The sequence below is a fragment of the Mobula birostris genome, chromosome 2 (genome assembly GCF_030028105.1).
Source record: "Mobula birostris isolate sMobBir1 chromosome 2, sMobBir1.hap1, whole genome shotgun sequence".
NCBI lineage: Eukaryota > Metazoa > Chordata > Chondrichthyes > Myliobatiformes > Myliobatidae > Mobula > Mobula birostris.
In genome coordinates this window covers 49,678,795-49,699,851 of record NC_092371.1, presented here as the reverse complement: position 1 = coordinate 49,699,851, position 21,057 = coordinate 49,678,795, and the positions used below count along the sequence as shown (strand labels likewise).

The 21,057-nt window shown below is 41.3% G+C and overlaps 1 protein-coding gene across 4 annotated transcripts; it reads right to left on the bottom strand.

Annotated features, from left to right (window-relative positions):
- Nucleotides 1-6,872: 6,872 nt before the first annotated feature.
- On the bottom strand, nucleotides 6,873-20,617 carry LOC140208347 (protein FAM110B-like). Of its 4 annotated transcripts, XM_072276963.1 has the most exons (4): nucleotides 20,463-20,617; nucleotides 19,514-19,705; nucleotides 10,351-10,436; nucleotides 6,873-8,976 (listed from the first exon to the last, which is right to left on the bottom strand). In XM_072276963.1, the coding sequence occupies exon 4, from the start codon at nucleotides 8,727-8,729 to the stop codon at nucleotides 7,740-7,742; it is 990 nt and encodes a 329-aa protein (XP_072133064.1). In that variant the 5' UTR covers nucleotides 8,730-8,976; nucleotides 10,351-10,436; nucleotides 19,514-19,705; nucleotides 20,463-20,617; the 3' UTR covers nucleotides 6,873-7,739. The 4 variants fall into 4 exon arrangements, with proteins under 4 accessions (XP_072133064.1, XP_072133052.1, XP_072133059.1 ...); XM_072276951.1 differs by lacking the exon at nucleotides 10,351-10,436; XM_072276958.1 differs by lacking the exon at nucleotides 10,351-10,436 and having other exon boundaries at nucleotides 19,536-19,705.
- Between the last annotated feature and the right edge of the window lie 440 nt (nucleotides 20,618-21,057).

Sequence of the window (21,057 nt, the reverse complement as noted above, 5' to 3'; positions counted from 1 at the left end):
GGACTCCAGGGTCAGAGAGGCAACCATCTGGCTTCCCTCACAAAGCCAATGTTTAATCCAGTTTACTACCTCATCTTGAATGCTAAGTGGTTGAACCTTCTTGACCAACCTCCCATGCGGGACCTTATCAAATGCCTTATCTACTGCCTTGCCTTCATCAACTTCCTGGTAACTTTCTTGAAAAGCTCTATAATGTTGATTAGACACAACCTACCATGCACAAAGCCATGCTGACTATCCCTAATCAGTCCATGTCTTTCCAAGTAACTCATATATCCAGTTGCTTGTAATACCTTCCAAGATCTTTCCCTCTACAGATGTCAGGCTCACCAGTATATAATTTCCTAGTTTATTTTTAGAGCCTTTCTTAAACAGTGGAACAATATTAGCTAACCTCCAATCCTCTGGTACCTCACATGTCACTACGAATGATTAGATATCTCTGCTAGTGCACTCTGCAATTTCTGCACTTGCCTCCCACAGGGTATGAGTGAACACCTTGCCAGACCCTGGGGATTTTCCACCCTAATTTGCCTCAAGACACAAATACCTCTTCCTCTCTAATCTGTATAGGTTCCATGACCTTGCTGCTGCTTTGCCTCACTTCTACAGACTCTGTGTCCATCTCCTGAGTAAATACAGATGCAAAAATCCATTAAGATCTCCGCCATCTTTTTTGGTTCCACACATAGATCACCATTTTGACTTTCCAGAGGACCAATTTTATCCCTAGCAATCCTTTTACTCTATCCCTTGGGATTTTCCTTCACCTTGTCTGTTACGGCAATCTCATGCCCTCCTGATTTCTTTCTTGCAGTTCTTATATTCCATAAGTACCTCATTTGTTCCAACCTGCCTATACTTGAAATGTCCTCCTCTTTTTTAACCAGGGCCTCAATATGTCTTGAAAGCCAAGGTTCCCTAAACCTTTTATTCTGATAGGCACATACGGGCTTTATACTCCCGAAATTTTACTTTTGAAGGCCTCACACTTCCCAAGTACACTTTTGCCCTAAAACAGCCTGTCCTAATGCACACTTGCCAGATCTTTTCTGATGTCATGACAATTGGCTTTTCTCCAATTTAGAATTTCAACCTGCAGACCAGACCTATCTCTTTCTGTCACCTGCCCTGTCTCATTCCCTATTAGAAGATCAAGAATCGCACATTCTCTCATTGGGACTTCTATGTACTAATTTAGGAATCTTTCCTGAATACGTTAGACAATCTGTATCCCATCTACTCCTTTTACAGTATGGGAGTCCCACTCAATATGTAGAAGGTTAGTATCACCTACTATAACAATCTTGTGTTTCTTGTGACAGCTTGCGATCTCTCTACAAAGTTGTTCTGCTAAATCCCACAGACTATTGGGTGGTCTTTAATATAGCCTCATTATTGTGGTTATATTCCTCATTTGCACCCATAATGCCTCAGTAGATGAGCTCTCCAGTCGGAGCATTGCTGTAAAATTTTCCCTGACCAGTGAAGCCACCCCTCTCCTTTAATCCCTCCCACTCTGACATGTCTAAAACAACAGAATATTGAGTTGTCAGTCCTGCCCCTCCTGCAACTAAGTCTCAATAATGGCTACAACATCATAATTCTAGATGTTGATCCATGTCCTGAGCTCATCGGCCTTTCCTACAACTTGCATTGAAATATATGCAGAACATTAGTCAAACATACCCAACCTTTTGTCTGAGCTCTTAACAACATCTATCTCCACAATCTTCAGAGAGTGAAGAGGTTGTGGAGACAGATGTTGTTCAGATGTCTCAATTTTAACACCACATCAACTGCCTCTACTTTAGCGCTCCTCTCTCCAATTCTAACCTCACTCCCTCTGAACATGCTGTGCTCCACTCTCTCTGCATTAATCGCAACCGCACCATCAAACCTGCAGATGAGAGGGGTGCTGTAGTAGTCTGGCACACTGACCTCTACTTTGCCGAGACTAGGCAGCAACTCCCTGACATCTCCTCTTACATACTCCTTGAACAGGACCCCACCAAGAAGCACATAGCCTTTGTTTTCTGCACCGTCACTGACCTTACCAACTCTAGGGATCTCGCATCCACTACCACCAACCTCATAGTTCCTTTACCCAGCACCTCCTACCCAAGATCCACAAACCTGACCATCCAGGTAGACCCATTGTTTCAGCCTGCTCCTGCCCCACTGAACTTGTGTCTGCATACCTCGATTCTTGTTTTATCCATCTTAGTAAGGTCCCTCCCTACCTACATCCATGACACTTGACACAGTTTTGATCTTTTCAATGATTTTAGGTTCCCTGGCCCTGATCATCTCATTTTCACTCTAGATGTCCAGTCCCTATATACTTCTGTCTCCCATCAGGAGGGCCTTTGGCTCTCCGCTTCTTTCTAGGCAACACACCCAACCAGTTCCCCTCCACAACCACTCTCCTCCATCTGGCAGAACTGGTCCTCATCCTCAACAATCCCTCTTTCAACCCTTTCCACTTCCTTCAAACCATGGGCACTCTCACGGGTCCTGGCTATGCCTGCCTCTTTACTGGCTACATGGAATAGTCCATGTTTCAAGCCTACGCCGGCATTGCTCCCCAGCTCTTCCTACGCTACATCGATGACCGCATTGGTGCTGCTTCCTGCTCCCATGCTGAGCTCGTCTACTTCATTAACTTTGCCTCCAACTTCCACCCTGCCCTCAAATTTACCTGGTCCATTTCTGACACCTCCCTCCCCTTTCTTGATCTCTCTGTCTCTGTTGCTAGAGTCTACCTACTGATATCTTTTATAAACCTACCAACTCTCACAACTATCTGGACTGTACCTCTTCCCACCCGGTCTCTTGTAAAAATGCCATTCCTTCTTTCAGTTTCTCTGTCTCTCCCTCTCCCTCATCTGCTCTCAGGATGAGCCGAACATTACAAAACAGCTGAGATGCCCTCCTTCCTCAAAGAAAGGGGCTTCCCTTCTTTCACCATCAACACTGCTCTCACCCACATCTCTTCCATTTCACACATATCTGCCCTCACCCCATGCTCCCGCCGCCACACCAGGGATAGGGCTCCTCTTGTCCTCACCTACCACCCGAATAGCCTCCGCGTCCAGCACATAATTCTCTGTAACTTCCGTCATCGCCAAAGAGATCCCAGCACCAAGCACATCTTTCTCGCCCCTCCGCTTTCTGTTTTTCTCAGGGATTGTCCCCTACACGACTCCCTTGTCCACTTGTCCCTCCCTACTGATCTCCCACTGAAAGAGTAATCTTGCCTGGTCATCTGCCTGTCCTTCCCCAAACTAGTGAGCCAAATGACATTTTGCATATTTTCTGAGTTGAATGCTATTGGGTAATTTAGTGAGGCCAGCTAATTCAAAAGGAAAAGTAAGACTGAGTGGATGGTAAGTTTATGATGAAACAGTTTGCAAGAGACTAGATGGAGTTGGCAGGATGCAGAGAAAAGGGGGGGGGGCTGGGATTCAGCAACTGTTTGAGGCAGATTCTTGCAAACTGAAACGAAATTGACTTAATTTTTGCAAAAGGTGTGTGTTACATGGATGGCAGGGTAGAGATATGTTTCTACCAAAGGAGGTGGAAGGAGCTCCTTCCTTCCTCTAGCCTGCAGGTCATCCTTGGGCAAAGTGTAGTACCTGCTTAGCCCCCACCCCCTGATCAGGGCCACTTGAAGCCATGGGTGCATGTGGTGGATGGTTGTGTGAGCAGCTGGTACATATCACTAGTCCTGGTTATGACACCAGGCAGACAATCTCTGAGTATTGAAAATGGCTGGGGTCACCCATCTTGTAAAGACACTGCCCAGTAAAAGGCAATGGGAAACCATTTTTGTAGCAAAATTTGCAAAGTGCAGTCATGGTCATGCATCCTCCAATGCGCTGAATATAACTAGTAATTAAATGCCTATCTGAAATATCAGCCCCGGCTGGATCACCTGGAGGAGGTTGTATGATGTTGAAAGACCCGAAACACCCGATGATTCCAGGAACGTCACTGAAGATGTGTCCAGAAGCATCAATAGATGTATGTACACAGCTTACACCGAGTTCATCAGTGACACCCAGGAAAGACTGGGTGACAACCGCGAAAAGAGTGGTGACGACTGGTACTGGTACTGTGCCATTCAGAATTAGGTTTGTATGTGGCAATATTTCTGTTAGCTGAAGACAGAATGTAGATCCATTTAAGATGTGAATGATATAAAGTAAGATACCAAAAGTTTTTCCCGTTATATAAAAAGGGTAACGGAGGTGAGGGTTGATATCGGACAACTGGAAAATGATGCTGGTGAGGTAGTAATGGGGAACAAAGAAATGACAGATGAAATTAAGGGGCACTTTGCCTCAGTCTTCACTTTGGAAGATATTAGCAGTGTGCCAAAGGTCCCTGGGTGTCAGGGAGCAGGAGTGAATGCCATTGCTATTACAGAGGTAAAAGCGCTAGGAAAATTCAAAGGTCTTAAGGTGGATAAGTCACCTGGACCTGATGGACTACGTTCCAGAGTCCCGAGAGAGGTTGCTGAAGAGATAACAGATGCATTGGTCATGATCTTTCAAGAATCATTTGGTTCCGGCATGGTCCCAGAGGACTGGAAGATTGCAAATGTCACTGCACTCTTTAGGAAGGGAGGAAGGCAAAAGAAAGGAAATTATAGGCCAGTTAGCCTATCCTCTGGTTGGGAAAAGAGTTGGAGTCTATTATTAAGGATGAGGTTTCAGGGTACTTGGAGACTAATGATAAAATAAGCATGGTCAGCATGGTTTCTGTAAAGGGAAATCTTGCCTGATAAATCTGTTCAAATTCTTTGAGGAAGTAACAAGCAGGGTGGACAAAAGAGAGGCAGTGGATGTCATTTACTTGGATCTTCAGAAAGTATCTGATAGAATGCCACATATGAGGCTGCTTATTATAAAATCTTATGGCATTATGGGGAAAGATACTGGCATGGATAGCGGAATGCCTGGCAGACAGGAGGCAGTGAGTGGGAATAAAAAGGGTCCTTTTCTGGTTGGTTGCCAGTGACTAGTGGTGTTCCTCAGGGGTTAGTATTGGGACCACTGCTTTTCACCTTGTCAATGATTTGGATAATGGAATTGATGGTTTTGTGGCAAAGTTTTCAGATAATACAAAGATGGGGAGGGGTAGATAGTGAGGTGGAAGCAATGTGTTTGCAGCAGGATTTTGACAAATTGGAAGAATGGGCAAAAAAGTGGCAGATGGAAAACAGTGTTAGTATATATTTGATAATGCATTTAGGTAAAAGAAACAGTAATGCAGACTATTACCTAAATGAGGAGAAGGTTCAAACATCAGAGCTGCAGAGTGACTTAGGATTTCTTGTGCAAGACTTCCAGAAGGTTAATTTAAAGGTTGAGTCTATGGTAAAGTAGGCAAATGCAATGTTGGCATTTATTTCAAGGAGAATAGAATATAAGAGATAGGAGATAATTCTGAGCATTTATAAGATTGTAGTCACGCTGCACTTGGAGGATGGTCAACAGTTTTGTGCCTGAAATGGCCTAATTCTGCTGCTACATCTTATAATTTATGTAGTCTGAGGCCCCACACTTAGAGTTGCAAGTTGTGTACAAGGGCAGGATCCAGAATGGGGAAGCTGATTTGTTCAGACTTAACTGCTTTGCATTGAGGAATGGTGTCAGCATTATCTACGGAGGCTTGTATTTGGATGTGGAGATAATAGTGGTGCATGAACATTTTTATTTCTAGGACTGATTCATGAATTACTATGAACTCTGAATATTGAGGTGTGTGTTTTCCCCTTAAGGAAGTACTTACCGGAAATGGAATGTTTGGGAATAAACCACAAACACAAATATACTAACCCATTCTGCCATGCAATACTCTGAAAGAGATTGACAGAACACTTATGAAGAATATTTTCTTCTTGGTGTGGGATCAAAACTAGGGGAGCAGTGAGGAGTGGTACGGGGCAGGATGTGCACAGATGTTATCATCTCTGGGAAGGGAGTCTGTCAATCAAGACTGAGATGGAAAGCTTAGGATTTCTCCACCTTTTCAGTGGTTTGGGTGCTCTGATGTTATGAATATGATACTTGGAGACAATGGAGTGTTAGGAAATATGGTGATCAGGCAAGAAAGTGGAGACGACTTGGGAACAGCCATGACCTTATTAAATGGTGGAGAAGGCAGCGGTGATCGTATGGCTTATTCCAGCCTTTGTTCCTTACCTCTTAAACAAGTTTCGGGTTTCTCAGGAGTTTTTCCTGTATTGCTCTATCAGAAATACTGGTTGTGAATGAAATAGTGTGTGTGAGTGAGTGAGTATAATATATATATACACACACACACACACACACACACACACACACACATATACACACACACATACAGTAATTCACATTTTTTCTATTTATTGCATTGTACTACTGCTGTAAAGTTAACAAATGTCACTACATATCCCTGTGATATTAAATCTGATTGTGATTAGTGTCCAGACCTAAATTTAATCTTAAACAGTCACCTAATATTTTTGTTATTTCTCATTTGCAATGAAGTTTTGAAGTCTGGATAGCCCCTGATTTATGCTACCAGAGAAAGCCCTCCCTTGACCTTCAGTGCTTTTCTCAGTTATATTAAAACATAGTTAGAAACCATACACTTTGTTCCAGGGTTGGCGTCACATATTGGCCACACCTGATAAGGATCGTAAGATCCCCTCAAGGGCATGAGTGAACTAGGCTGGATTTTAATGACAATCCAATTGCTCATTACCTGCTTCCAGCTTTTTTAAAATAAAAAGTATAGTGTTTTTTTTAAACTCTTCACCTCTAAATTATTAACCCAAACCACTTAGTCTTTTAGTCTTTTATTGAAAGTAGTCACTGTAAAACCTTTTGTATTATGTTACTAACCAATACAATGCAAATTCAAACTGTAGGTTGAATTTAGCTAGACAGATCATATATAATATTGATTATAATTCAGATGCCTTAATTTCTTTACAATGGTTATCATGTCCATTCTCTAAAAACCAAAACAGAAAGATATTTTCTCACAACAGGTATTGATCTTTAATTTAAAAAGTAGCAAAACAGCAACTTGCAAACTTATTATATAATTACAAAAGATCTGTCTTAAGAAAACAGATACTTAAAAACAATTACAAAACATCAGAAAGAATTAATATAGTTTTAGCTCAAGATGAAATATTAATGCTACAACAAAAAAGGTAATACTAATTTCTGAAATTTGAGACACAGCAGATTAATGTCTAAGATAGGAATTATTTTCATATTTAGGCTAACCTTCAGGAGGATGATCTGTTTGTACCCTTTGGTTTATCCTGTCTTTTCCCTAAAATATCAATAACCTGTGTACATTTATTTTATATTTGCTACTGTTAAGTATTCAAACAGAAGTAAATTTACACAGTTATCCTATTTCAGATTATTTGTAATGATCTTATAAATCAAGGAAGATCTACTTTTCTTTTAAATCACACAAGTCCTTCAGTTTATCTCAACAGACAGAAAATATTTTAAGTGAAATTGTGCAGTCTTATTTTCACAGTGTAGGATAAAGACAGCCCTTTAAAAAAGTTTAAACAGCCTTTTAAAAATAGGCAGCCAATGGCAGTAATGAACAATAAAGCTCAAGTTTCACAGAATGCAAATGAAATGACAAATGCCACACCAAAGATAAGATTATGAAGTCTCAGTTCATGCTTCTTCTCCATTGTCCTAGTATCTTCTGCCTTAAACAGGTGAAACTCTCTGTGATTCCTTTGCTTCCCTGCAGCTGTACAACCATTTAATGACTCTGGCATTGCGTTCAATGATGGAGATCCCATATGGAATGCGCTCATTTGGCTTCTCTTCAATTGCATTACTGCACTGAGAAGGACCATACTCAGAGCTGAGGTTACTAGCACTGTAGAGTTTTAGGGACACTATGTCAGAGCTGGCTCGGGCCAAGCATTCCATCCCCATGTTCTCCAGCTCCTCAGGATCCAGACCACAATAGTTGAAGAATCGCTCCAGGTTGGCACTAACTCGTGAGTAGCGGTCACTGAGATCAGATTTGGACCTGTGCAGTGAGACTTGTTGTCGATTGGTCATATCGGGGTGAAGTTTCCCTGATGAAGCCCTGGAACTGGAAGATGGAAGTCTTGACTTGGGAAGGGAAGGGCATGGCGGACTCCTGACACGCCTGCTCACACTGGGGCGCACATCCACCCGCCTTACTGCTGCATTGTGGGCTGGCGCAAGGATGTTGTTGCGTAGCTCAGACCCAAAGTGACTCACAGGCTCCTGGCCACCGTGGTTCTGTAGGTCTCCACAGCCTGAAACCTTAGCCTGTTCAGCAGAGCTAGACTGTTTTGTTGGTGAGTTTGGTGACTCATAAATGAGGATTAAATTTCTTAAGGTCTCCAGGTTTAAAGCTCCTCTCCAATCAGAGTTATCTGTCCTGTTGGCCCCAGCAATGGAGGTTTTCCTGGGACTTTGGAGGGTCCTTTTGACCTTTGGTAACAGGACAGGTACACTTGGTTTGACTGGCTCCTGTCGGGTACTTGCTACTTGCTGGCTCTTCACGTATTTTAATTTATCAGCCTCCAGTCGTTCTACAGCACTTGGCTTCCGGCTGCTGCTCTCCATCTGCTTTCGAAAATAATCTGGCCCCTTGTTCAGAATCCGGAAAGGGATTGGTGGGGTGAATGTAGAGGTACCAGAGACTTGTTTCAGCATTTTTTTTATATTCTTAAAAAACTTAATCGCCTTCTGTTTCTTGTTACCAAAAACCCAAGACTTAGTATCCACTTGTACTCAGCAGAATCGGGACATCATGCTTGACATTCAGTCCAGCCCGTTGAATGCATCAGTAAAGCTGCAAGCTTCTTCACTCTGTGTTTGCTAATTATTCATCAAATTCTTTGTTCCTTCTTTAAATTAGTTTTTAACAGCATTGAGAATGTCTCTATTTAGCAGGTATTTTCTGAAAGGCATGAAGAATATTAGTACAAGACATTAGTATAATAGCTTGAAATCTCTTAAAATCTGCAAAGTTCTAGCAATAGCTGCTTAATAAGATACAGGTCATTTCAAAAGAAATAAACTCCACCCACTTGCCCCTAAATCTGCATCATCAAACATTGATTGTTCTACCTGTATCGGTCTCTGCAATTTCTGATGAAGTCCACTTCACTAAGTTATACTGTGATTAACAAGCATATCAATATTAAGCATTTTTGGGTGTTTTCCCAATTTTAGAAAAGCTAATAGGTCTTTATAGAGATATAATTTAATATGTACTTAAACAGCATTGATTTTAGACAGCAAAACTACAAACAACATTGGTTGAGCAGTATTAATGATGTTTGTTAAAATAAATGCACTATTTCCTTTGGAATTGGGGATTATCATTAACTTTTATCAATGATTATCAAGTTATACCCTTGTAGCACTAAACTACTGCTCAATCATAGATAACTGAAAAAGCATTTCAGAATGTATATTGTATACATTTTTCTGACATTAAATGTACCTTTTAAACCAACAACAAAAATCAGTGGACACAATGGATTCCAGTGAACGATATAAAAACTCAGATGGTGAGCTGTAATACCACACCTAGTGGTATAGTTTACCTTCACTACATTGCCACTGGCTATACCTCTCCCATCTGTTGCATAAAAATAGCTGGGATAGGCTGGGCCAGGACAGAGCCAAAGTCTAAATCCCGCATTGTTTGCCAAGTAGTGTAATCAGAGCAACATTTTCCATAACAAAACTAAGTAAGCCTATTATACAGAATAAAAACCAAGAAAAACTGCAGATGCTGGAAATCTGAATTTAAAAGCTCCAAAAATTTACTGTCTCTCTTTTGCAGATGCTGCATGATCTGCTAAGTTTATCCAACATTTTCTCTTTTATATCAGCTGGTGTACATTTTTCCATTGAATTTCTTTAGCATTAATTTAGAGACAATGATTTGTTTACAAAATTTCCCATAAATGCATGAAATTTGTGGATTAAACAAAATTAAACCCAAAGTGGATTTTAATTGTTGGTTTCACACGCACGTCAGTGTACTCAGAGGATTCTTAATATCTTACAAAGTCCATTGTATGATGGACTTGCATACCAGAATCTCAAACAATGAACATGTAGCTGATCTAAGGGTTAATCATAGGTGGAACTTTGCATAAATATTGTTGCAGATCAGACTGTAATAAATCATGAGATACAAACCTTAAAATAACTGGCTTAGCACTTTTTGCAATCCAATGCTATCCAAGTAACAATTATTATTTACAACCACTTAAATATTAAAATCTTTTACATTCAACTCATCAGAATCATACTACACCTGTAGCTGTGCTTCTTGTGTCTTGTTTAGAACTCGTGGATCAACCAGATTTTGTGTTATCTATCTTTGGATTCATAATGTTTATCCTGATGGCGATTAAAGGTATTGTATTAGTTCTCCTAACGATCAGACCTCAGACAGTCAGGATGCTCCTCCCTCCCCAACAGCCTCAACACAGCTGCCGCCCAGGGCTGTGTGCCGAGCCCAGTGCTGTATACTCTGCTCACACATGACCGCACTGACAAAATATCTGAGCAATCACATCGTCAAGATCGCTAATGACACAACAGAGGTGAGGCTCATCACCAACAAATATGAAATGGCCTACAGAGAGGAGGTAGAAGAGCTCTAGGCCTGGTGCCAGGCAAATAACCTCATCCTTAATGTCTGCTGAGCCTCAAGTGCATCCTGTGTTTCCCACGCATTGCACTTCTACTGATTCCCCTTACTGCTAATTAAGATGTTGTCCCATTTAGGGCAGATGCTGCATAACAGTTTTGTTGTGACCTTTGCTGACCTTCCACATCTCTTTTAGTGATGTTTTTACTCAATGGTGTAAACTGCCTTTTCTTTATACACAATGCTCTTCATAATTTATCAAACAAATGTCATCTAAACTAGAAACTGTTTTGTGATATGACAACATTTATAGTGCAATCTGTGCAGACGTATGGTGTCCGGATGCATTATCCTCTCTAGATCGACTGAAATGATCCAGAAGTAACTTCCATACTAAAGTATTGTTTCAGAGGGTCCATTCTCCAATTCTGGTACACTATACATCTACTGTCTATACCTTTGTAGGCAACAGACAATAGTAAAGTCCTCTGGCTATCAGCTTCATGTTTATTATCCAAATGTTCTGCATGGAAATCTTCCATAATCTTGCCTAGCAATCCCTTTGTTATCACCACCCCATGTCCTCAGCATGGCTAACATACAATCCATTTCACTTTGGATGAAATTGCTTCATGTTGTCCTTCTGACTATTTATCCACTTAGTGTGATTACTCGTCTTCCTCAAAACAGGTCTTTTAGCTTAGTTCTAGCTTTTTTCATTGCTATGACAAGAAGTTATTCTCTAAACTTGTAGAATAAAAAGCAATTTTATGTTAGTGACATTATCTTCATATAACTAGTTTCAATAAGGCACCAGTGTAGAGATTTGTGGATGCTCTATCCCCAACACCAGTATTATATCGAGCAAGTGGGGTGCCCTACTCTGCATCCTTGATGCTGCTGCCATTAAAGTCTTGTGGTCAGTAAATGATACCTTCCCAGCAAGAATCAGGAAAGAACTTCAAAAGTACTTTACAATACCAGCTTCTCCATGTGAACATAATTCATTTCATTTTTGTCAATACGTATAATGCCAAAGGGTTATAACCATGAGATGGTAATCGCTGCCAAATTATGTGCTTACAAGCCTTGCACACAAGTCTTAGAACGTAGTAGACATTGTAATTAAGGGTGAAAGGTGAAAAGTTTAAGGGGAACACGAGTGGAAACTTCTTCACTCAGAGGGTCGTGGGAGTGTGGAAAGAGCTGCTAGTGTAAATGGTGCATACAAGTTCGATTTTAAAGTTTCAGAAGTTTGGATAGGTACATGGATGGTAGGGGTATAGGGGCTCTGGCTCAGATCAACGGGCGTAGGCAGTTTAAGTGGTTTGGCATGGACTAGATGGGCGAAGGGCCTGTTTCTATGCGGTACTTTTCTATGACTCTATAATGGACCAAAATGAGCTCTCTGCTGATAATTTTCTTGCACAAGTTAAGCACCATTTGCCATGGTTTGTTTCTCAGTAAAAGATGAAGTAGAGTTAACACACGGCAAGGCCAGCTTTTTCTTTAATTATCAATGGCTCACAAAGCTAAATAAATCACTTGCTTCTGCAGAAGGGCACATTTACTTTTCTTTGAAGTGTAACACCATTTTGACGATCCTTTCTGAAAGCCTCCTTAAATTTTTGAAGATTTTTCTCTTCTGTGAAGGTTGCATTTAGAATACTACCCTTATTGCATAAATGATGTTGGGTCCCAAAAACATTACTAAATGTAACTCAGTTGCCTATAGTACATTTCCTAATGTTTTTATTCTACTTGGTGATCTGATACACAAGTATAATTCCTTACGGGTGTTGATTCTGCTTTCTTCACCTACATTAAACTGGCATGGGTCCAAAACATGTTTAGTGGTGACATTTGTCACTACTAAATCAGCATACAAACATTAAGATGTGGGTACAACGTATTCTTCATCATCCACCCAATATTAGCAGACATCCCACCCTGCAAAAACCCATTTCAGGGAGGTAGCACCCCCACCCCCTGCAACCCCATATACCCCCTACCCCTGGTCGACCTCCAAGGGTAATACTTTGTTTAGTGATTTTTGTCTAATCTGTAAACCAAGTTGGGTATATGCAGAAAATGTGACATTAAAATATGTACTTATATTATCGTATTTATTCTATTACAACTTTAAGCAAGTCTACAATGAGTTTGGCCTCATCACGTAGGACATCAATAGAGTAGCTCCTTAGCAGCTAGCCAGCTAGTTTAAATAGTGTTAGCTATGCTAATGAACGAATGACACCTGCTAAACTCACCTCAACATGCCTTTCACATTTTAACCCACCATGGGCAATAGAAAAGTCACTGTTGCAAACAGTGCAGCGAGCAACACTGTCATTATTTTTGAGGTCGTCTGTAAAGCCCGCCCACAGAGAAAACTGATAGGTCTACTTAGCACGAAGAGAGACCAATCAGGATGCTCACTCTCCCTCTCAAAAAAAATCGATTTCCAGGATATTGTATATAATTTACGGGCATCAGAGAGCCACTATCAATATGCAGGAGACTCCCGGAACTTCCAGGAGAGGTGGGATGTCTGTTAAGGTTCTGTTAACAGACTCTCTCATGTCTGGCCCATCTGTGATCAAAGTCATCCAATCATACTATAAGACCATAAGACATAGGAGCAGAATTCAGCCATTTGGCCCATCGAGTCTGCTCTGCTATTCAATCACTCCCAGCCTTCTCCCTGTTTCCAATCAAGAACCGATTAAGCTTGGCCTTAAATACGCCCTACGAACTGGTCTCCCCAGCTGCCTCTGGTAATAAATTCCAGAGATTCACCATCCTCTGGCTAAAGAAATTTCTCTGCATCTGTTTTAAATGAACACCCCTCTATCCTGAGGCTGTGCCCTCTTGTCCTAGAATCCCTGACATGGGAAACATCCTTTCCACATCTACTCTGTCTAGGCCTTTCAACATTCGAAAGGTTTCAATGAGATTCCCCCCCTCCCCAATCCTTCTAAATTCCAGTGAGTACAGACCCAGAGCTATCAAACATTCCCTGTATGATAACCCTTTCATTCCTGAAATCATCTTTGTGAACCTCCTCTGAATCTTCTCCAATGACAGCACATCTTTTCTTAGATGAGGAGTCCAAAATTGTTCACAATACTCAGGGTGAGGCCTCACCAGTACATTATAAAGCCTCAGCATCACATCCCTGCTCTTGTATTCTAGACCTCTTGAAATGAATGCTAACATTGCATTTGCCTTCCTCACCATTGACTCTACCTACAAGTTAACCTTTAGGGTGTTCTGCACAAGGACTCCCAAGTACCTTTGCACTTAAGATTTTTGAATTTTCTCCCCATTTACCGTGGCACTTTCATCAAAATTGTGTGCCATATCAGTTTGTAGAGTTCTCCATCTAGGTTAAGTTTTACAATAGGTTAATTTCACATTTAGTTTCACACTTAACTACAGTGTCCACTTTATTTTGTACAGTATACCTGCTCAATAATGCAAATATCTAATCAGCTAATCATGTGGCCTCAACTCAATGCATAAAAGCATACAGATATGGTCAACAGGTTCAGTTGTTGCTCAGACCAAACATCAGAATGGGGAAGAAATGGGATCCAAGTGACACTTATCATGGAATGATTGTTCATGCCAGATCAGGTGGTTTGAGTATCACAGAAACTGCTGATCTCCTGGGATTTTCACACACAACAGCCTAGTAGGCATCAGTTCTGTGGGTGAAAAAAACCTTGTAAGTTAGAGGGGTCGGGGAGAATGGCCATACTGGCTTAAAGAGACAGTAACTCAAATAACCACATGTTACAACAGTGGTGTGCTGATGAGAACTCTGAATGCACAACACTTCGAACGTTGAAACTGACAGGCTACAGCAGCAGAAGGCCATGAAAATACACTCAGTAGCCACTTTGTTAGGTACAGGAACTACCTAATAAAGTGGCTACTGAGTGCAAACTTGGCCACAATATAATACGAACATGATACATTCCATTATTTTTATGAAGATACATCAAAATAGCGCCACATGGAGAATTCATAAAAAATCCATTTCTTTAATGCTGTTCTTTAAGTAGCATGATTCACAGCCTCTTGCCTGGCTATGCACGTTAAAAGCTTGCAATGCTAAGAATCAGGGAAGTATCAATAATAAACTTATGCAATATCCCATCATGGCCGGAGCACCTGAGGTGCAAGTTGGAATGTAAAGTTATCAGGCATTAGGTCGGAAGAAATCAGCATCTAGAGAATGGATCACTGATCTGGTTCGTCATTATATCTGCGCTATCTCTGCTGATAGCTTCTTCAGGGGATCCCCCAACAGATAAAGGTTAAGGTTATCTATTAAATTTATACACAAGTAAATCTTCTTCCTTCTGGGAGAATCTACTCTCCCATGTGTTTTTCCCCCCATTATAAATTCACATCTGATGGGGGGACATCAATGTCAAATAAGCATTCCACAAATTCTGAGGTCAGTGTTGTGTGCCTACTGTTCTTTACAGAGACACATGGAAACAAGGCACCCAAAATTTCAGTGTGCACTCAAGTTTCTGTTTGGATTCTGCAGTCAAATTTACACCTCCATTTAATTCTGCACCATAACAATCATATACTTGTGATTGAATCACTTCATCTTAAGTCTTCAACTGTTTTCAGAACTTGAGAGCTCAAGTTATAGGGAGATTTAAGCAGGTTAGGACTTTAGCCCATAGCCAAAGGTCACTGAGGGATGACCTTGTAGAGGTGCACAAAAACATGAGGGTCAGAGTAGATAGGGTGAAGGCACATTGTTTTTCTTCCAAGGGTAAAGTAACTAAAAACTAGAGGGCATAAATTTAAGATGAGGAGGAAAGACTGAAAAGGGGCATGGGGGCATCTTCTTCATGCAGCGGGTGGTGTATATATGGAATAAGCTACCAAAAACTGTCAATAAGACAGATACATTTAAAAGACATTTGATAAAGTACAAGGGTAGGGAAGGTTTCGAGGGATATGAGCCATGTAACACTAGCTTGGGTCAGCACCTTGGTTGGCTTGGATAGTTTGGGCCAAAGGACCTGTTTCTCTGCTGTATTGCTCTATGATTCTAATATTAGCTTTGTTGTACTAAGTATACCACAATGAATCTCGTAGTTCTTAAGAAATGACAAAATTAGACCAAGTAAGAGATAGAGAGAAAAGGGTAAGCTGCAATAAAGTGAAGCAGATATAGATATACTTACGTAAAATAATAAACTAGAATAGTAACATAAAATGCATCTTTGTGGTTAGACGAATTTACTTGATGTTAAGTCCTTTGTAATTTCTGCTATAATTTTACATGATCAGATTTCACTTTCCAAGTTTAATTTGAAGTAATAGTCTTCTCTTACTCACAGTGCTGCTAATTACCATGTCAAATCCCTGAATGCTGGTTTTAAGTTCAAAGAAAGACAAATATATGCTCTAGAAAATGACCCAGGAAACCATATCCATATAACACGTGAGCAAAGAAGTAATGATCATTTTGGTAAAACAGTGTTTTATTTAATCACCTGCTGTGAGTGTCATTGGCAATACTAACATTTATCTGCCCTTTTTCTAAGTTCCCAGAACTGAGCTAGTAAAGGTCAACCACATTGGTGAGTCTGGAATTGTATATAAAAATGAGATAAGAATGGCCGACATCCTTCCATGAAGTATATTAACCATCTTCCATTACTATTCTTCTTCCTTGTATGACTATTTAGATAGGTGTCTATCAATCCAAACTTGTCTTTGAAATTGCATTGTCAGTCAATGGTTATAACAGATCAGAAGCTGAAATGAACCAACTTAATAAACACTGCTACAAGAGGTAGACCAAAGCCAGTCCCACATGACTGGTCACTCATCTTCTCACTCCCCAAAAATATCAAAACTAATTTGTCCATCTAATTATTCTTGTAATGTCAATGCTTGCCTTATAGTGGTGGTGCGAACACAGGAAAGAATTGTGTGTATGTGCACTTGTGTTCAATGTCTTTCTGTTGTGGATGGTGCTGGAAAGAAGTCCTCTGTTTAAGATACACAACAATTGGAGCAGGATATGAAGTAAAAAAAATACGATACTAGATACAGAACAAAAATCTTCAAATCTGCCTAACATTATTTCAACTAGAAGCTCATTTCTGCCATGGCAGATTTTTTGCAACACACCCAACACGCTGGAGGAACTCAGCAGGTGGGGCAGCATCCGTGGAAACGAATAGTCTATGTTTTGGGCTGAGACCCTTCGTCAGGACTGAAGAGGGAAGGGGGAGGAGCCCTATAGAGAAGGTGGGGGGAGGGTGGGAAGGAGAAGGTTGGTAGGTGCCAGGTGAAAAACCAGTAAGGGGAAAGATCAAAGGGTGGGGGAGGGGATAGGCAGGAAAGGTGAAGAAGGAATAAGGGAAAGCACAATGGGTAGTAGAAGGAAGCAGAACCATGACAGAGGTGATAGGCAGCTGGGGGAGGGGGCAGAGTGAAACTGGGATGGGGGAAGGGAGGGGGAGGGAGTTACTGGAAGTTGGAGAATTCAATGTTTATGCCAAGGTGCTGGAGACTATCCAGATGGTATATGAGGTGTTGCTCCTCCAAACTGAGTTTGGCCTCATCATGGGAGTAGAGGAGGCCATATGTGTGTACATATCCGAATGGGAACGGGAAGCAGAGTTGAAGTGGGTGGCTACCGGGAGATCCTGTCTGTTGTGGCGGACGGAGTGGAGGTACTCGACAAAGCGGTCCCCCAATCTGCGTCGGGTCTCACCAATGTAGAGGAGGCCTCACCGGGAGCACCGGATGCAATAGATGACCCCAACAGACTCACAAGTGAAGTGTTGTCTCAGCTGGAAGGACTGTTTGGGGTGAGAGAGGAGGTGTATTCACTGATTTCACTGTATTCAGTGAATTCACCTATTCAATGGTGTATTCACCATTCCCTGAATGGTGGTGAGAGAGAGGAGGTGTAGGGACAGGTGGGAGATCCGTGGGGAGGGACGTGTGGACCAGGGAGTCGCCGAGGGACTTTCCCCTATTCCTTCTTCACCTTTCCCGCCTAGCCCCTCCCCCACCCCTTGATCTTTCCCCTTACTAGTTTTTCACCTGGCACCTACCAGCCTTCTCCTTCCCACCCTCCCCCCACCTTCTTTATAGTGCCCCTGCTCCCTCCCTCTTCAGTCCTGACGAAGGGTCTCAGCCCAAAACATTGACTCTTCGTTTCCACGGATGCTGCCCAAACTGCTGAGTTCCTCCAGCGTGTTGTGCGTGTTGCTTTGACCCCAGCATCTGCAGAGTATTTTGTGTTTATGGCAGATTTTTTTCCACTTCTCATACAAGATATCTTGTGAGCCATCAAAATGAGAGTATTAACAAATCCCGAATTTGTAAGGGTTTGTATCATAGGCCTTGACTACCAGGAAATGAATTGCCACCACTCAAATGTACGATATAGAAGGGAATTTTATCCTTTTAGCACACTCTGTAGTCTGGAGTAATTTGAAAGCAGGTGTCAGAGGTGTTTAACTCTCAGCCATGTGATTTGATATTCCCTAAAATCCAGCCAGTAAAATAGTCATCTCAAAAGGTCCAAGTATTGCATCTTATTTTCTTCGAATAAGATCTTCGATTTTCTTGTATTAGCCATAAACAGCTTTAGGCCAATAATTCAGAGAAGCTCATATCAGCTTCACTGCAGAGATAAAAATGTGGTAGTCTTCACCATTTGTGGAAAAGCCAAGCTTCCCAGTTTAAATCTAGGCCAATAAGTGCTTTCCCCATTTCAATGAAACAAAACCATTTATACAAAAGCCTGTATCACAGTGTCCCAAGGGATTTCGCAAGGGTACAAACAAAAGATATCCTTTCTAAATCTGCGGAATGAAGGTCTTAAAAAAAATAAATTGCACAAATAATTGGTCAGGAGGGAGGCTGAAAATAATGTGACTATACCAGAGTTCACCAGACTTAACACAATGAACTCAGTAATACAAAATTCCTGAAATGACCTGTAATTCTTCTGATATCTTAAGATATTCCAGGGCATCTCTAACAATAAGCTATTAAAAAGAAAATGATAAATATTTTGTATTAATGATTTGCTCATGGTGTACAGTATTCATAAAGTTCACACGGAGGTTAATTTTTGACAGCAAGTCCTACCCAATTAATGTGGAAGTTTATTAGAAAAAACAAAGATTTGTGAACTTAATTTAGCAAATACAGCACTAAATTTATCCCATTTTCTTTTCTGAGCAATCATTAGATGTCCACTGAATTTGGTTTAAACTGGGATTTATTTTGGAAGAAAGCAGTATATTTATTGTAAATTTCCTTAATACTACTCCAAAGTTTTGGATACAACTGCGAAATAATAGGGTCTTTTAAGAGACTCTTTGATAGGGCATGAAGCTTAGAAAAATAGAGGGCTGTGCTAAGGAGATTCTAGGCATTTTCTAGAGTTGGTTACAAGGTCAGCACAACATTGTGGGCCGAAGGGCCTGTAATGTGCTGTAGATTTCCATGGTCCACGTTTCAATGAACAATACCTCACTGAGTCAATTCATTTTTGTTCTACACATTGATTTCATATCTGATACATCTGCCAAACTAATGGTTTTATGAAAAAAACTTACCATTCTCTTTTGCTGTTACTATTGAAACCATAAAATAATACTGAAAACACTGCTAACCAAAAGACCTAGCTTTTATCCCCAGTGAAATGACGCACAATAAAGTACTTCCATTATCACAACATGCAATAAACATTTTACAGTAATATTAAGTTTTGGCATTAGGTAGACAATACAAATTTAGACATAGATCCACAAACCAGTAATGGAATTGACATTGACTTTATTATTTGCTTTGTTGCTGTTGATCGAGGGCGACGTATTTGGTCCACGTTTGAAAGCCAACCGTCCACGGTTCACGCCTCCTTCAAAAATAGCGCCTCCAGGATTACAGCTCTCCTGAAATTTGACCTAGGTTCCGCCCAGAATACGTTTTCCGTTTCTATATTAAACTGTAAAACAAGATTGGCAAGTCTCAGGTATGGCATCAAATGCTAAGGCAGCCAGCAGGTCAGACTGCATCTATGGAAGTGAATAAATTGTCCACGTTTCTGGCCGGACGCGTCGACTGTTGATTCATTTCCATAGACGCTGCCTGAACTGCTGAGTTTCTCCAGAATTTTGCGTGCGTTTCTCTCATTTCCAGCATTTGCCGAATCTCGTGGGTCTGGTCTCAGGTATGTTTGTCCCGTGAATTTTCCTTCACACAACTTTAGCTGGAATGACCCGAGCAGTCACCTTGGGGGAAATATTTCACTTGCGCACTGGATTGATTTGAAACAGCGAATAAAAATGGGTGTCCTATTTCATTAATCCCAGAACACGGGAAAAAAGCTGTAACTGGCAGGCTAGATGGTTCCCAGGGTTAGAAAAGCCTACTAATGCCTAGAGTCGACGGTGATACGAAGATAGACAGTCGTACGGAATCCAAAAAGTGCACCTAGACACTCGCTGGTGAACAAGACCATCCTTTGTCAATGGTCGCGGCGATAAAAGATAATCAGAATTCGAGAAATATAAATTAAAACACAATAAATCAAGCGTTTTGTTTAAACAGGACCCAACTTATATTTCGTACACAAGTACAATACAGTATTAATAGGGCGACCGCAGTTGCTCCTCGTAGCTCCGTACCTGAAAAAAAAATCGTTCCTCGCTCTGTGTAACGAGCCGCCCAAAGTGGTCTGACCGTAGAGTGTAACAACCTACCTGCAAATTAATCGTTTTCCCTTTACCACAAACGCCGACGAAGTGGACTGATCATAAAAGCTCAAGTGAAGAATGACTGGCTGATCCGAACGTACAAGTTCCAGATTCGGTGCTGTGTCTGGACTGGTTTCATGTGCAGTGCGATTCGTCCGACAAAGAACTCATTTCCTGTTAATTTGTGGGCGGGGCGGCAACCTATAAGAAATTAACCCTTACATTTCCCCGACTATACTATTGTGGTTTAAAATTGCAAAGATGAGAGGAATTGTCAATGGTCTTGCCGACATTCTTCATCGATATCACGTCCCCTCCCCCCACACCCATTCCCAGTCTGGATGGGGAACTCAGAAATTCTGTCAGTTGCGTGAACGTTAAGGTACATAACACAAAGGGAGTGGGCGAAAAGCCCGAACGCTTTTTCTCTTCCTTCGCTTATTTACTCCTGTTGGCTTTAGTATTACGCTCCTTATCACCAGACCTGTTTCGGGTATTTCACTTCACTCTATTCCAGTCACCCTTCTAGCTCCTGTCTGCCGCCTTTACATTTCCAGCGCGAGGGACTAGGGGCGTGTAAAGCACTTGCATAAGTAATTGT

What these genes read in the sequence shown, in the direction of transcription:
- LOC140208347 (XM_072276963.1), bottom strand. Translation starts at nt 8,729, where the DNA reads ATGCTGAAACAAGTCTCTGGTACCTCTACATTCACCCCACCAATCCCT.